General features: G+C 37.6%; 1 protein-coding gene across 1 annotated transcript in view; it reads right to left on the reverse strand.

Moving 5' to 3' along the window:
* The window catches only part of cdh4 (cadherin 4, type 1, R-cadherin (retinal)), a 233,402-nt gene that overhangs the window by 63,186 nt on the left and 152,844 nt on the right, over nt 1-17,372 (reverse strand). Inside the window, exon 5 of the mRNA XM_084101096.1 lies at nt 12,771-12,959. Within this exon, the coding sequence (XP_083957222.1) occupies nt 12,771-12,959 (189 nt within the window). The remainder of the gene's footprint in view (nt 1-12,770; nt 12,960-17,372) is intronic.

Raw genomic sequence — 17,372 nt, forward strand, 5'->3', positions numbered from 1 at the left:
CAATATCGTGCAGCCCTAATTTTTACCCTGGAAAACATCACACAGAACAGAGATAAGTAACTGAAATAAAAATCAGAAAAAGTCATGGGAAATTCAAGGAAACTTCCACAGTGAATAGTAGTTTTACAAGTTATCTTTTCAAAAATACTTCATATAGACTAGACTAGAGTAGGAATTGGTCTTTGTAAGTGCAAGTATCCAATTATTTTTTTAAAACCCTTCTTCAGTATTCACAAAAGACTAAAAAAAAGTCATGGTCAAAAGTTGTGGGAACCCTGTTATTTATTCAAAAAACCTCAATGTGCCTGAAAAATTTTGCCTCTGCTTAAATTATAATGTTAACAAGTTTAATATTTAAGTGAAGCTGTAGTTACTTTTTGTTAGTAGCCTTTAGTGTACTTTTCAAAAGAATAGCATGCTGTAGTTTAACTACTTTAAGTAAGCTTAGTGCAATAACTGATCAGCAACATGTTAACTGTAACAAATAGAAAATGCATTAATGCAAAGAGACAAACCGAGACATTCAGGGTATATTATAATCAGTTTATACTCCTAGGGAGTCGAACCCGTTACTGCAGAGTTGCTAGCAGCATTTGAGAGAAACCTCATGACGTGCAGGGAACATTCAAAATAAAGCTTAATGCTCTTTTACATCAGAGACTGAATCCTTCATTAGCTTTTCTCTGCATTGCCGTTTTTCATTTTGGGATTCGGCATAATGAAACAGACAACGTTTGAATAACAAATGTACTATTAATTTCAAGTTATTTGAAGTTATTCACATGTGCAACCAAAGTATGAAAACTCAAATTAAGAGAGAGTGAAAATGAAAAGCAACAAATAACCAAATCATATCAAAACCCTCTTGCAGTTCATTGAAATGCGTGACTGAAGTCCAAAAAGTCAGTTTCTTTTCTATGGGTCTCTCTGGACTCAACTAAAGTGTCTTGATGGTTCTCTCTTATTTCTTGCCCATCAGTAATGGCTTTTTTTTCTTGATTTTATAGTATTGCACTCTCGTTTTACGACTTCTTATTGGTACTGTCTGCTCTTCCTATGAGAACCCGAGGCGTTCAAGCAGGCATTGAGAGTCAAGAGCTTTGTGAGGTGGTTGATGAGCTGGTCAACGGGTGCAGTCTGATAAGTGTTAAGTCAGGCACTGTTCTCCAACTTACAGGACACCTCGAGCTTCCTACAGGCTGCTTCCATAACTAAAGCACTGTGTTCTCTCATTGCAGTCAAGCTGGTCGAATTTGTCTTTTAGTGTCCTTTAGTGCTGCTATTTTCGACCACACACCTGATATAGGGTTTCATTTGTGGCAGCACTCGTGTAACCTTTGCTGAAAGCTTGCAACTCTAGTTAAAGTTCTTACAAAGTGGTTAACTACAAAGTGTTCTGCTAGTCAGCTGTGCGTGAATGCATTTGTGGGCGTACGTGCGTCTTTACTAAGGCTATCTGATTGCATATTGTGCTAGAAACATCACACTCAATACAAGCCTTTGCCCGACTAAATGGAGACCAGGGCTGCTGTTTAGTTTCATTGTCTTCCATTCAGTATTCCTTAGACAGACGGATACTATTCACCAGGATGAATCATCTTCCTGCCAGAATGCTAAAAGATGAGCAATGCACCAAAAAAAAAAAAAAAAAAAAACCTAAGAAGCCAGAGTACAGGACTTATTGAGAAAAGAAAGAGTGGCTTAAAAAATGTTTAGTGCAACGGTTGAAACTTATTGCTTTGGCAGACCATTCAAGATGATTTAGGAAATATTCGTGCACATTCAGAAGATTAGTCTCATCCTTTAAGGCTAAGGTTTAAAGTAATAAACAATAAACCTCTTTACATCCATAAATATGTGACCAAAACCTGGCAGATTTACCCTACAGTACATCGCTTCCAAAAGTGTCTATCAAACGCTTCCTACATTCGTAAATTTGACAGCAGTCTACTTCTGTCAGTTTTATAACTCTCGGAATCATAACATAGTTTCTTATGTTTAACATCAAGGTGATAACCCAACAAGCTGTCTTACTGTTCTTCAAGGCATTCTGTCACATTTTGATTCTGGATGGTGTATCTCCTCAAAGCCCTGTCAGGTGTGATGGAGGTTCTGTGTCATGACGGACAAATTCAAATGCGGAGATGAGCCGTTCAAGCTGAGAGCGAACTATAGAAGAAGAAAACAAATGTTTTTATGTGATCTGGTAACTAAAATACATCTGGAATTAATCACTTATTCAAATTTAAAGGTAGCTTTTATTTTTTCCATTTTTTAATTATGGGTAAGTTTACAGGGAATATATGTTTGCATTTTCTGAACTGATTTTGAGGGAAGCTGAAAATCCAAATATAAACATAGTAAAATGTGTTAAATGGTGTTGTGTGTCAGAGAAGGTAAACCTTTTTACCTTATCTCTTCCTGAAGGCAGCGTATTAGTACCTTAAGGACTAAAATGTACACTTTAGGCATTATTATGTACCCATACTAATATGAATATGTACTTGTATATATTTGTACCTTTAAAATACCCTTTAGATGCTAATATTTATCTACTATGTACTAATTAGTACTAAAATGTACCCTTTAGGTGCTAATATTCATTCATTATGTATTAATATGTACCTTTTAGCCATACCTTAAGGTAATAATATATGCATTTGCATACCTGAAGTACTAAAATGCACACTTTAGGTACTAACATGTGCCCTTTAAGGAAGTACTTGTACTTGCATATTTGCATCATAAGTAGTAATTAGTACTAAAATGTCCCTTTTGAGATTAAAATATATAATTTAGTTACGTGCCATTACCTGCTGTACCTAATTAGTACTAAAATACTCTTTAGGTACTAACATGGTCCCTTAAGGTACTATTATGTACTGTATATGCATTTGCATATACTGTACCATACAAAGTAATTAGTACTTTGTTTCCTTGCTTTTATTTTGTGATTATTTTTATTCCTCTATGTAAAGCACTTTGAATTGCCATAGTGTGTGAAATGTGCTATATAAATAAACTTGCCTTGCCTACTAAAATGTTAGGTATATGCTAATATGTTATATCCTTTAGTTACACCGTAAAAAGTGATCAGTTGGCTTAACTTAAAAAAAGTAAGGAAACCAGTTGCCTTAAAATTATTAATTAAATAAACTTTATGCACATTTGAAAAGAAAAATAAGTTATGTGGAAGTTCACATAACTTATTTTTTTCAATTACACATGAGGTTTATTACTTAATTTTAAGGCAACGGGTTTACTCACTTTTTTAAGTTAAGTCAACTGATCACTTTTTACAGTGTACCTCAAAGTACTAATATGCACATTATATGCATTTGCACATTAGAACCTTGAGTTTACAAAGAAGTTCTCAAGGTACTAAAATGCAAAATACATTTAATACGTACCCTTAAAGAGACATATTATTTCCTAAAGTGCCCATATTAGTACTACAAGTACTAAAATGTAGACTTTAGGTCAGGGTTCACCAATCTCGGTCCTGGAGGGCCGCTGTCCCAGCAGAGTTTAGCTCCAACCAGCTCCAACACACCTGTTTGAAAGTTTCTAGTATGCCTAGTGAGACCTTGATTAGCTGGTTCAGGTGTGTTTAATTGGGGTTGGAGCTAAACTCTGCAGGACAGCGGCCCTCCAGGACCGAGATTGGTGAACCCTGCTTTAGGTACTAATATGAATATGTACTGACATTATTGCATGTTAAGTATATATTAATACTAAAATGTACATTTTTGGGTTTATGTACTTTAGGGTACATATCAGTACCAATTGGTATTTAAGGTACTGATATGCACCCTAAAAGTACTAATATGAACCCCTTCAGGTGTAGAAAAGTAACAAAAGTGTCCTTTTGAGTGCCCTGTCCCTGTACTGTCCTTTAGTTGTATTCTAAACTAAAAAATGTTTTCCCTGACAGTGTACACTGATATAGCTGAAAGCATAATTAAATTAGCCAAATTATGTAATAAACAAACATGCAAGGGGCAGACAATAAACAAAGGTTTGTGAAACTGAACTTACTGCAATTGTATGGCAATTTTTCAGAGTTCTGTGCTCACGAATTTAGCCAGCTTATGGGTTACAAGAAGACAAAATGGAATATGTATGAAAAAAGAAGTCATGAACGACATCTTTAAGATTGAGTTCCGGATGCTCAGGTTTAATATTTCTCAAGTGAAAGCTGGAGTCAGTCAAATACTCTTAGTCTTAAATCCCATTAGAAACAGACGAAACTGTCTGTTCCACACAGGCTACTTTATTATGGATCCTAGCCTGAATTGGAAAGGAATATAGAGCATGATTTTGAAATATAGATTTTGTTCTTCCCTGCCTTTTCTCTCTCTCTCGCTCTCTTTTTTTTTTTTTTTGTTGTCGCCCTGCCTCTTGCTATCTGGGTATGGATAGCATGAAGAGGAGTTCCATCTATATAAATGAGTTGGCAATGGAACATGAGGGGGTGATTCAGCCAGACTGATATGCGAAATTTAAACCGGCTCTATTCCAATGTACTGAAACACGTATTATTTGACTCTTGAAAGCTCTGCCTCATTTGACTGTAATTCCTCAGGTCCTGTAGTGAGATTAATGGCCTGGCCTTAATTCCAACAGTGCTGGCTGTACCTATAAATGCGAGTTTTGTAATCGTAACCTCATGTGACTTTGAGCTAATACAGATTGTAATTTAAAGAGAAGTGTCCACGTTCCATGTGCTGTAGGTATTGGAGGGGAAAAATCCCTGATGAAATCCCTTAAGTGTAAAATGAAGGTATGTACAGCATGTGTAAGGACAGCAATTGAAAAGCTATGCTGATTATGCTCACTAGGGAAGCTGATCAGACTGAATACAATACGTAATCATAGAGCTAACCGATATCAGGAGTTTATCACGAGGAGAATAAAGAGAAAGACTGAAAGATGAGCCACATCGCCAGGGCTGCAGTCATGCGGATCTTTTGTCAACGTGATCGATTTCTCTGTCTCCCCTGAAAGTTGTTTTTATTTTGAGACATAGAGAGAGAAAGAAAGGGAGAGGGAGCGACAGTGCAGAAGAGAAAATAACCATCTGAGTGAAAAGACGAGAGGAACGGAGAAGGATGAAGAGAGACAGCCATCTGCACAGATACAGCCCAAATCAAATTGCATGAATTCACCACTGCATTCTCAGAGGAAGACGAACAGGAGATGAAGAGTGGAGTGCGCCAATAACCGCATGATGTAGACAAAAAAAAATAAAAAATTATATCGTCAGAAGAAGAAGAAGAGTGGGAGCCTGTTGCTTTTGCAAGGTTAAATGTTCTCCTATTTCAATGATAGTAAATATAAATAAATAAAATAACATATAATTTAAACATGTTAGAAAAGTTTTGTCATATCATCTCATACACATGCATACCAAACATAGCAGCACCCTTGTACGCTTAAAGCACCTGTAAATGTCAGAGACCTTTTTTTTTTTAAAGGAACAGCATAGCACTCAAATACCCATATAAAAACGTTTTCAAAAATGTTTCAAATTATTTACACTACATTTATTTTTGCATTTGGCATAACGTTATAAATAAATAAATAAATCCCCATATTTAATATTAGATGGTTGGTCTGCTAGGATTTCACAGACCCTCATATATACAGTATACAATATATATATATATTTGGTGTGCATGAGTGTGAGATGATATGACAAAACATTTCTAACATGTTTAAATTATATGTTTTTTATTATTTATATTATATATTTTATTATACACACACACACACACACACACACACACACACACACACACACACACACACACACACACACACACACACACACACATATATGTTAGTACCATAAAAAAAAAACAATCAAGGATTTCATAGACCTTCATATACATTCATACAATATATACCATAAAAAAAATCTAGCATCATTTGCCAATTGGTTTAAAAAATTGTATGCTATTAATTAATTGATTAATTAATTAATTCTACATTTACATTTAATCTTTTAGCAGACGCTTTTATCCAAAGCGACTTACAAATAAGTAGAGCAATTGAAGCAATCAAAGTAGCAATATGAAAGTGCAAGTTTTTAAATAGATATAGAATAGTAAGTGTTAGTATTAATGGCGTAAGTATTAGTATTAATGTCTTAAGTGTGGGACCAATGGAATGAATAAATCTGTCTGACTTGAAGTGTCCAAATACTTTCTGGGGACACTGCATGTGCCCTGAAGGCTTATCAATGCTGAGAACTCAACAAGACAGTCATCAAGTCATGAGTCAAAGCATTTGAATAGAACTTCACAGACTGTAACGGCATGAACCGTATTCACACACGCTCCGCAATAGCGGGCCAAGCTCTTTTCCCATCCGTGAGGAGGGGAATGCAATGGTGTTGAAATGAGATAATTAGCAAGAAAATTAATATTAATGGGTACTAAGAATTGAATCACAAATGCAATTACAGCATTAGCTTTGCAATTAAAATAGTTAGCCGCTGAATAGCTGGATACTCATGGAATTAAGGGAGTTTTTCCACATATCAACAATGACATTAATTTCCCAAAGTCAGCACAATGGGCGAACAGTACAAATAGAGCCTTTATGTATTCCCTAGTCCAGTCCCACTGTATTCTCCTGGCATAAGACTCGCTTTTTCTCTCCCTCTATAAAAGCCCAAGGACCCCAGAGACAGTGGCACAGGCTAATGACTGCTTTCAGTCCAATCACGCTGTGTCTATTGAAAAGCACAATGGACAAATCCCTGGGTACAAGCTAAGAGGTGGGGCAGCGGCGTGAAAGGGGGGGCTGGGTAATTAGAGAGACAACCTCTACACGTCTGCAGGAGAAGGAGAGATGCCGTTGTGCTGCTTCTGCACTTTTTCTACTGTGCTAGTCGCAGCCATCCACCTCGCCCATCTTTCCACTCTCGCTCTCTACTCCATGCTCTTATAAACACACACACACATAGCATGAAGAATGGATGCAGGGAGAAATGTCAGGCGCACTGGTGAGGCAGGAAGGGATAGAGAATAAAGAAGGAGCCAGAGATGCAGATGAGAGAGGGGCTTAATAAGGGGGATGGAGCGAATCATGGCTATCATAATGATGTCACTGGTTAATGGGGTGTTAGTTTAGCGTTATAAGCCTCCAAATGGCTTCTAGAATCTCTTGGGTGAAATTTATAGCTTTTCGAGCCACAAAATAAAAAGTGTTTTCGCAACAAACCCTCTTATAAGGGCTAAGGATATGCTCAGAGTGATACTACCGTTTACACTCCAAAGTGTACACACAACCATTCAAAAGTTTGGGGTTTGCATTAAATTGATCAAAATTGACAGTAACAACATGTACAGTGCAGGCAGATTTTTATTTTTAAAGGCCAGTTACTTCATGGATCCAGGACACTATGCATCCTGATAAAGTTCCCTTGGCCTTTGGAATTAAAATAGCCCCACATCATCACAAAGCCTTCACCATACCTAGAGATTGGCATGGAGTACTTTCCATAAGATCATCTCTCAATGCAAATCAAACCAGCTACTAGGCTAACTGAAATAAAACCATGCCAATCTCAAGGAAGTTTGAATTTTTACACCAATTTTGTACAAAAATGCCATAATTAAATGGAATTCCAATCAAATAATGAGTTAGCAGCTAATACTTCCAGTTCATCCATAACACTGGAAAATGTCAAGTCTTGTGCAATGCATAATGGGATACAGCACTCCAGGCAGTGTGATCTGTGGTGCAATGGTCATCATTTTGGGTGACTGAATGTGTGCATGCAGAAAATGATCATACTGTGCACAGTAAACATATGACATAATGCAGCAGATATAGTATGAATATATCCCTCCCTTCAAAATATACTTCTGATAAAGATGAAAGTATCCACACATGTAAAGAACAGGCCGTGATAGAAAAGTCTAACATGTATATTACATTAAAATAAGAGGATTGTGTGGGCAGCGGAGACATGAGGGAGGTAATGCAGCTTTCTTACAGGCTAAATTAACACAATGCCTTCTTAGTGAAATAGAAATGATCAGTTCTCATTACAATGTATTTTTTTTTATTTTTTATAAAAACTTTCAAAGCTAGCATTATATACACCCACACACAAATGCTCACACTTGCAAGCAAGCAGCTGCATTAAGCCATTTAGCGCAGGTTCTTGAAGCCGAAATCGTGTGGGCCCACATTCAAGGAAGTTCGGTACTCGGCAAATGAACTTTCTAACACTTGAGCTAAGTTTCACACTATACGTCTTGCTTATTTAAAAGCACAGTTTTTCAAGGCCAGCGTGAGAAATAACAATCATTCAGACTCTCCATTCAAGTGAATATGTTACCCTCTGACCCATGCTTTTACTGCCTCTGATTAAGTTAGGCGGTAATAGAAGAGCCCCACCAGGACACTTACACTAGCTGTAATGCTATAGGCTATGTTTGACTGCCAGTTTTATTCAAGGAGCATTCCATGAGATCTAATTATGCTTCTACCACACTGGGTTTTTTGCTTTAGGTAGAGATGTGTAATCACATAGCAAGCAGCTTAGATTAGAGCTTGATGTCTCCTTTGTGTGGGTGATCGCCCTCAGATATCTTGACTCCAGTCAAAGCAGAATATCTAAACTTCTGTCTTTCATTGGTATGCCCAAGGAGTTCGCCGCAAAACTATTTAGATTGCATATATGACAAAACTGCATAAATATGCTGGCCAAGTCTTTGTTCTCTCAGCTTGTCCTTAAAGGAACAGTTCTAGGAACAGTCAACATTTATTCACTCTCACTTTGTTCCAAACCTGGGTGAGATCAAGTTTAGAAAAGTAAGCAAAAGCACCATAAAAGTTATAATAAAAGTGGTTCATATGACTTATGTGCTTCTGAAAGCAACATCTGAATCCTTCACAGAGTGAGCTGTTCACCACTGCAACCAAATCACCGAATCAGTGAGTTGAACTTAAGAACGGGATCAGTTTGATTTTTTGTGAAGCAGATCAAATGATTCAATAAAAAGATCTAACATTCACAAATTTCTTTCTTTCATAAACTCTTATGAATGCACAAATCATATGGATGATTTTTTGATGATTTATAGTATTTGCATCTTTGAAAGCTTCAGTTCCAGCTCATTGTAACTGCATGGAGAAGAGCATGGAAAAATGTCTCTTTCCGTGTTATGTGATATAAAGGTTACATAAGGTTAAATTATGACAGAATTTTCATTTCTGGATGAAATATTCCTATAATCTGTTGATCTTCTAAACATAAACTGTTCTTGCTTCTCTGTCTTTAGTCCCAACAACATTATTACTTTTTTATTGCACTATGCTATTCTTGAGGTACTAAAAAAAAGCAGGTTAGCGTAATGTTGCAAACATGTCCAAGCTTTATGTTGCAAAACATCCATTTCTATTTCTTTTCTAGGATCCCAGATCCAGGTATCATCGAGCACCTTTGTCAGGTGGAAGCAGGCATTAGCGGCATTAGCGCACATACCCCTTTGCAGTTCGTTCTGTAAATCATCCATGCGACGACAAAGCCCCAGCGCTGCTCACCAAATAATAGGACACAGACAATGTGAATATTGGAGCTGGCCAGGTGCACTGAGCTTCCCTATCTCCCCTCGGAGCTAATGGACCAATATGGGAGAATGGAAATTGATTCAAGCTAGTCCGTAAACTAAGAATTCACCGCATTCATTTTGTTTGTGTGTGTTGTGGGGATGTATTGTTTATTGGAATTCGAATTTCGTAGGTAATTGGGGATGTAGAAAATGTAAACAAGAATAAATGCTGCTTTGCTTTTATTAATGCGAATGAATCTCACTGTTGTCCTTCGGTGCTGTGCCTCTCAAGACGACAGGCAGAGAAATGACAATTGTGTGATAGAGATAATTAGACTACAGTAGAGGTTTTCAACCTTGAAGTTGTGGGAGAATTATATGAATTCTGTTTTATATCGCATGAGTAGCCGTGCAATATCGATTTATACCAGCACAGCCGAAGGCTATCACAGTTGCGCTGATACAGAGCCATATCGCATATGAGTGTGATATTGCATTTATACAACAGTTCGACGACACAAGTGTGTAAATAAATAAGAAACAACAACAGAGTGTCTTTAAAAACTGCCACGAATTCAAATCAGATTCCCCAATTCCTGTTAATTGGAATTACTTGCCATCAGACTTAACAGTTTCTTCTGTATTCCTGAATTTATTCTTGGTTTAACAGGCTTTTAATCTGAATTCTGAGTTTAACTGCGATAATCAACTGTTGGAGGAATTGCTCTTCGGTATCTGGTCAGTTAAGCTCCATTTATTTATCTATCTATTGATGAACTGTGAAAGCCTGTCGTTTCTAACGGTCCCATTATGGGAAAAGGACTACTTACCTGTTCATGCGCACCGCATCCCTGGATGTTTTGGAATCAAGCTGTCAGGAAGAATGCCTTCTATTAATCTCGTATCGTCTTATTAGAAGTGAAAATAGACACTGTCTGTGTTTGAATTGTCTACTCATCTGAATTCTCACCACTGGTGATTTTCTGTTGTTCATGTTTATAAATCTCCCACAACTGGGTACAAACTATCCTTCAAGTTTGGTGTGTTTCTTACACCTATGAGATCAGAAAGTGCATTGATTAATTCTGTGAGAAACAAGCAAACACTTTGAAAGCTAAAAATGGGTCAGGCAAGGCTCTATTGAGTGAAATGTGCTCAGATGTGAATTTCAAGGATTGGGCTTCAAATTTTTAAAACATGTAAATGTATGGGTGTAATTCAAGGTCTTGTGTGTTACATCAGGTCCTTGGTACTACAAGACTTTTACATTATAGAGACTATTCAGATATGCATAAAGGTTTTTCGACATGCCACAAAATTCAGAATTCTCTATGTACAGTGAAATCCAGAGAGCTGAAAAGAAGCCCGTTTTTTTGGTAAATAATAATCTTGCTTTGACACAGTGCAGATTTTGCCTTGTATGGGCCACCACAGGTAATCTTTTATTGCCTGAAAATAGCCAACACAAGTAAAGCCTTACTGAACATGCCAGCACCACACACCCACAGACCCAGGTCTCTAAAGCCAAACATTTAAGGCTAGAGGTGAGAAGGGTTATCAAAACTCCTCAAATAGATTCCACGCTTTTTCCCAGGTTTCCTAATCTTTCCATATGGGTGGTTTAAAGGGATGTCCATGTGTCTGCGTGTGCATCGGTGGAAAGAGATTGTGGTAATCCATGGGTGTAATCTAAGGTACAAGTGGCCATGAGGGAGTTTATGAGGATAGTCCACAGAATGCTAAGTCCAGACTGGAGTCTGAATGACAGATAACACAAACTTAAGCTTGTAGAACCTCCAGAGGAGCCAAAGCATTGATAACACACCTCAAAGTACCGCAGAGATGGGTGCGTTTTTGTGCTGGTTTCTATAAAAACTCTTCATGAGAACACATCTTCTTCAACATTTGGAGTACCTGCTGCCATACCATCCTAGTTAGAATATTACAATACAGTCCTCAATCACAATATTTCTTCTTGCACTGCACTCTTAAATACTCAATTCTGATGGGTCAATAATGGTATTAAATATTGCAGTACAACAACTTTATAATAAACTCTCTTTTCATACCAACGTAATTTGGCTAACTAGCATCATTTTGAAATTTAAAACAGCCACTGACTACACTTAAAATGTATTTGCAGATATTCAATTTTACATAATTGTTAATAAATTAAAACCTTTCATATATGACTAGAAGCTCAAATGTCTCCAGTTAATGCAAGAAAACAATCTATCTATCTATCTATCTATCTATCTATCTATCTATCTATCTATCTAGGTTTGTAACATTCAAACTTTTTGTAAACTTTCTTCAAAAAGTTTGTCTTAAACTTTGATGTTCTAAGTTAGAAATTACAGCTACTGTCTATGAATTTCTTTTTAATTTTTATTCAGGTTAAACTCCAAATTAGGAAATGAATTGGAATTTAATGACGTTCTTAGATCAATCCTGAGTGGCACTGTACTCAGGGTCGTACATTTAGCCTTACACAGTCACATGTAACCCAGCAGTGAACCCTACAGATATGATACAAAAGATCCCACAAACCTCATTTCTCATCTCATGCTGGAGAAATGCAAGGAGAGGCTTTGTAGAAGCATTAGATGGATGAGAGTTATTGATACCCTGTGCCAATCTACCTCCAAGCCCCTTCCTCATCAACCCTTGACTCAGAGAGGGAGCACAAGTCCTCTCCTTACCTTAGAAGGGCTCTCAGCGGCAGACGCAGAAGAGCTGTCTGAAAGAAGGCCCTTGAAAATGTTCACCTGTGATACTGCTTTTTAACCTCTTAGGTTTCTCTGCGGTTCAAGAGATGTGGCGAGGAAAGCTCTGTCTTTCAGAAGAGCAAAAAAAAAAAAAAAATAGAGTAAAAGCTTCTGTGAGGAGACTTGAGAGAGGCTTGTTCTTTTATGTCTCGAAGGGACACAGTGAAACTTGAGTTGTGGAACTGTCTGTTCTGAGAGACACAGCTTGCCAAGATCTTGAGACATTTCATTCACGGCTGAGTGTCATAACTGTTTTACTAATAACTGAGCAGCATCTGTCAAAATATTATATATGATCGTCAAGTAAAAGCTATGGAGATATCAAAGCAGGCGGAAGATGTTAAGGTGTTGTGTGTTTAATCAAAATAAACCCGACTAATCTTCCATACTGTTTACAACAAGTAAGCTTTGAGCCGTAACCGTTACTGACCCTGACAAGAACTTGAGGGAAGGGTCCTCTGGAGTTTTCAGGCACGTTGATTGGTGGAATGACCCAGTCTCGCTTCTGTCGCCGCAGCCCATTGGACGAGCCTCGCTGGTGTTGTCGTGGAAACGTAATGAGCCTGGGATTTTGATAGTGGTTGTGGGAGGATAAGCCATAGATACCGTCCCCAGTAATCTGTGGAGAACAGATATGTACACTCCATATGAAGCAGATCTTCAAATTCACACATATAGAAGGTACATTCAAAAGAAACTTAAAAGAAGCTGATCATGATGATTCAAAAGAAAAATCATAAATGAGTTTTCTTTGTTTTCTTAAATGTATTTCATGCACAACAAAGAGGTTAAATGGGGAGAAAATGGTGACTGGAGACAAAAGAAGATATTCTGAAAAAAATTGGAATTGTTTTTGTCAATACTTTGAAAATCTGTGAGGTTCAAAACAACCCATAGATAAATGCCAGAACTGATCTACAATTTACTTATCTACAAAATTCAAATTTCCACATGAACATGAAATCTTTTCCACATGAAAACAATTCTATTTATTTATTTATTTTCAAAATGCTTCAAATTACTGTCAGATTATTTTTTTTTTTAGATGTTTATAATATCTATATATCAAAATGGTTTCATATAAAATAGGTTTGGGTCAGCGTTATTTTATTTTATTTTAATATTATTTATATACATAATAATTTTGAATATATATTTTTTATTTTTATTTTTACATGTTCAGTTTTCGTTTTAAGTTTAGTTTTAGTAATTCTGTTATGTGCTTTTGTCATTTGTTTATTTTTTAATATAATTCTATTTAGGCCTAGCTTTTGTTCAGGTTTAGTTTTAGTAATTTTTGTACTTCAACTTAAACATTAAACATTTCTAATATATATATATATATATATATATATATATATATATATTGTTTTATTTTATCTTTATTTCGATTAACAAATCCCATTTCAGTAGTTTTAATTTAATTTAAACACTCTGTAATGGTTAAGCTCAGTTTTGGTTTCATTTTCACTGTGTTCTGTTTCTGTTTTGCCTGCCTTGGTTCTCTAGTTAGTTTTCTTTTTTTCTCATTTTCAGGCCACTAGTTAGTTTCCATGGTTATTCATTATAATTAATTAGATCACACCTGTTTGCATTCAGTTCATGTATTTAAGCCCTCAGTTCTTTCGGTTCATTGTCTGGTGTAGTTTATGTTTTGAGTGCACCGTTAAGCTGCTACCCTGTCTGAAATACTTCCTTTGTTTTGTATTATTAAAGTGATTTTGTTATTTGCATGCTAACCTTCTTCCTCATCTTCTTCGTGGACTAAACCATGACACTTTGAGAAAAATCACAACTGAGAACTCTTTTAAGTCTTCAGAGTTATAAAAGAGCAATTTAGACCGTACAATAGAAGGTTTGAAGAGAAAAACACACCTTTAATAGGAGTACATACCTGTCCAATTACTACTAATCACTCATTATTTGTGAGGCAATGGTACGAAACAGTCGTGGAACGGTATGTGCACACCTGATCCCCGAGCCAGGATCGTAAACATAGCTGTGGGGTTTCTGCTAAAACGACCAATCAAAATGACAAATCGCGTCAAGGCCTCTGTAAACCAGCCCTTATAACACAGCAATACCACAGTGACGCATACCATGACATTTCCTCATGGGTGCCCAATGAAAAAGATTGATGGAACACCACATCAATAATTTAGACAAGAAAAACTAGAGCTGCCGCTGACCCTTACTTGATTCATCCAAAGGCCAAGGAAAGGGCTGAAGCGACCAATCAAACAGCCACCGTTTTTCAAAGCAGCTGACTGTGTGTGTGGGGAACGGGACTGTCCTGCGGTTCATTTAATGTCTTTAGCGCTCATCTCTGAATTGTCAGCTTTTCATCCAATCCTGTGTTGCTGTTTCTCCCCCTGACACCTCGACGTCTGTGGCACTGCATTTTTCGAGCCGAGGCACATTCGCCAAATCCCAGTTTTCTCTCTCTCTCTCGGTGTGTCTCGCGTCCCCCCGGCGGGGGCTGCCAACTCAAGCATGTGTAGGCAGGTCAGCCTATCAATGTCTCACAAACACGTTTTGTCGGCAGAAGAGCTCGAACAGATGTGAGGCAAATCTGAGCAAACATATTGTATTTTTTTTTACCCTCTTTTGTTTTAATTTTTCACAGCTTGATGGCTCTGGCTGCAGGGGCTCGGAAAATGGAGGGATTGTGTCGTGGCAGGGAGGGAGCGGTGAACGAGTGAGGAGGGCAGCTGTGAGGCGCTGATAAAATCACTTCCGCCTCAGCTCTGCTCATCCACGAAGCTCACAGGTACCTGCTGCAGCACGAGAGAGAAGCTGCAACGAGACCTTTCGGGGGGCGGCAGGTGGAATTACTGTGCATAAGAGGGTGAAATAGAGAAAGAAGAGGTTGGAGAATGAAAAAAAGAGATCGAGGGGAAATCAAGTTGAGCAGTGAAGGCTAAATAATCCTCCCAGACAAAAGACAAAATCATAAGAAGGCATTCAAAACTCCTGCATCTACACCGCCAATTCGGCACGTGGCGATGCCTAGGGATGCTACGGGTGATGTGGAAAACGCGGATAAAATTGTGGAATTCGGTAATAAAAGTGGAATTTACAGAATTTTTATAATAACAACAACATCATTTGTAAAACTTCAAGGAATATCACCATTTTTCTTTCGTATTTAATTTTAATAGCAAACCTGTTGTGCAGCACTTTGTTCAATAAAATGAATCTACATTTCATTTCATTGCATTTTAAAAGATTAATTAAATTGCTAATATGTTATTCCTTCATTCGATTGCCACCGTTTTTAAAATTTTCATTTCATCATAATTGTAAAATTTTTAATAAATCATTAAATAATTAAAGTTTCATGAATTAAAAGGTCTCTAGACACCCCATGCCCGGTCAGTAATGTGACCTTCGTGAGGACGCGTTCAGAGACAAATGTGTTCGAACACAGACAAAAGCCTTATCTCTCCCCTCACAGATCTGTTCATTAATGCGGGGTATTCATCATCTCGATCTGTCTCTCACTCCATCCCTATCGTTTTTTGCCTGCTGACAAACATTGGGACAGACATTGGGAGCTGTGATAAAGACCTTGATTTATCAATCAGCTCTCACTGGCACCAAGGAAGCATTCCTCTGAATGTGTAGCCAACAGCACAGGAAGATCCAGAATGGTTTGATGCATCGTGTGGCGGCGCCAATGAAAGGCACAGACTTACAACAGCATGCCTAATGAAAAGTCTTATTCCTCTGGTAGGGCAACAAGCACTGCACCCATTACAACAGACAGTGAGGAAAGAATAAACTAGAACAAGCATGTTGTGTTGTGGGACGGCGCACGGCAGATGTACGGAATGTGCAGCTATGTATACGTGCATGCATGTGTGTGTGTGGGCGCATTTGGGAGTCAGCGTGTGTGAAATGGCTGCCTGGATTGCCCTGAGCTCCCGTAGCTCCAGAAGAACCAGCCCTGCCAGCTGGCTCCCCATCCCTCCCTGCTGAGAAGAAACCCGTTTGGGCATCAGTCAGCCTGCAGCTCTGCAGCAGACATCTGGAGGTTATTGTTCTATAGGGCCGCATTGCACTGCTTGCAACCCTGTCTGGAGTTTTTCCCATTACACGCCAGTATGCCACACGCCACTCATTTTCTACTTTGGTAATCAGTCTTCGCACCTCATCGTCGGGAGGAGGCGGAAATGCACCTGGATTTTCACTGGAAGTTCCATTATTAAAAAGAAAAGAACAAAGTTAATCTGGGTTTATAATTAGTACTGCAAAAGCGTTTCACTAATCGTGTCAAATGAGTCTTATGAGTCAGCGTTATTTTAGAATTATTTATATACTATTATAGCATTTACGAATATTTTTAATTGAAATGTTCCACAATCAGTAAACTCCAATTTCTTATGGGTAGTTTCTTTTTTGTGAATCAAAAACATACATTATGACTAGAACATTCCTAAACAAATGAAACGTATGAGCCTGTTCTTTTCAGTGAATTGCAGATGTGTGAACAAAATGTGCGGGGGAAAAAATAAAATAAACATACCAGGCAATAAGTGTAATCCTACAACTGAACGAATGACTTTTTTTGAGCCGTTTTGTTTAGTAATTCAAAAACATACACCACTACCAGTGTAGTCCAATTCCCTAACAAATTAGTCTTATGAGACTATTCTTTTCCTTTTATCAAAAAAAAAAAAAAAAAAAACATAATAATAATATACTAGAATAATATAATAGAATAAACTCCAATTCATGAACTAATGCGTCTTATGAGCAAAAACATAAATCGAGACCTGTGAATTTTTATAGTTTAAAGAAAAACAAACATGAATTCCAAACTCCAGCTTCAGGCAGATGAGGCTCACATCGAGCTAAATGCCAGCCAAAGAACAGTACTGGGTATTTTTAGACCTGAACCATCCAAAAGCATAGAAACTTTGCTCAATAAAACATGTTGTGGGACAAAGCGACTGCACTGTTGTGCCGAACTCTAAAGCACTCTCTGGAACTTGTCAGCCTAGAAGGAGATACAACAGAATAGACTAGA

The sequence above is a fragment of the Abramis brama genome (assembly GCF_963993115.1).
Source record: "Abramis brama genome assembly, chromosome: 23".
Lineage (NCBI taxonomy): Eukaryota > Metazoa > Chordata > Actinopteri > Cypriniformes > Leuciscidae > Abramis > Abramis brama.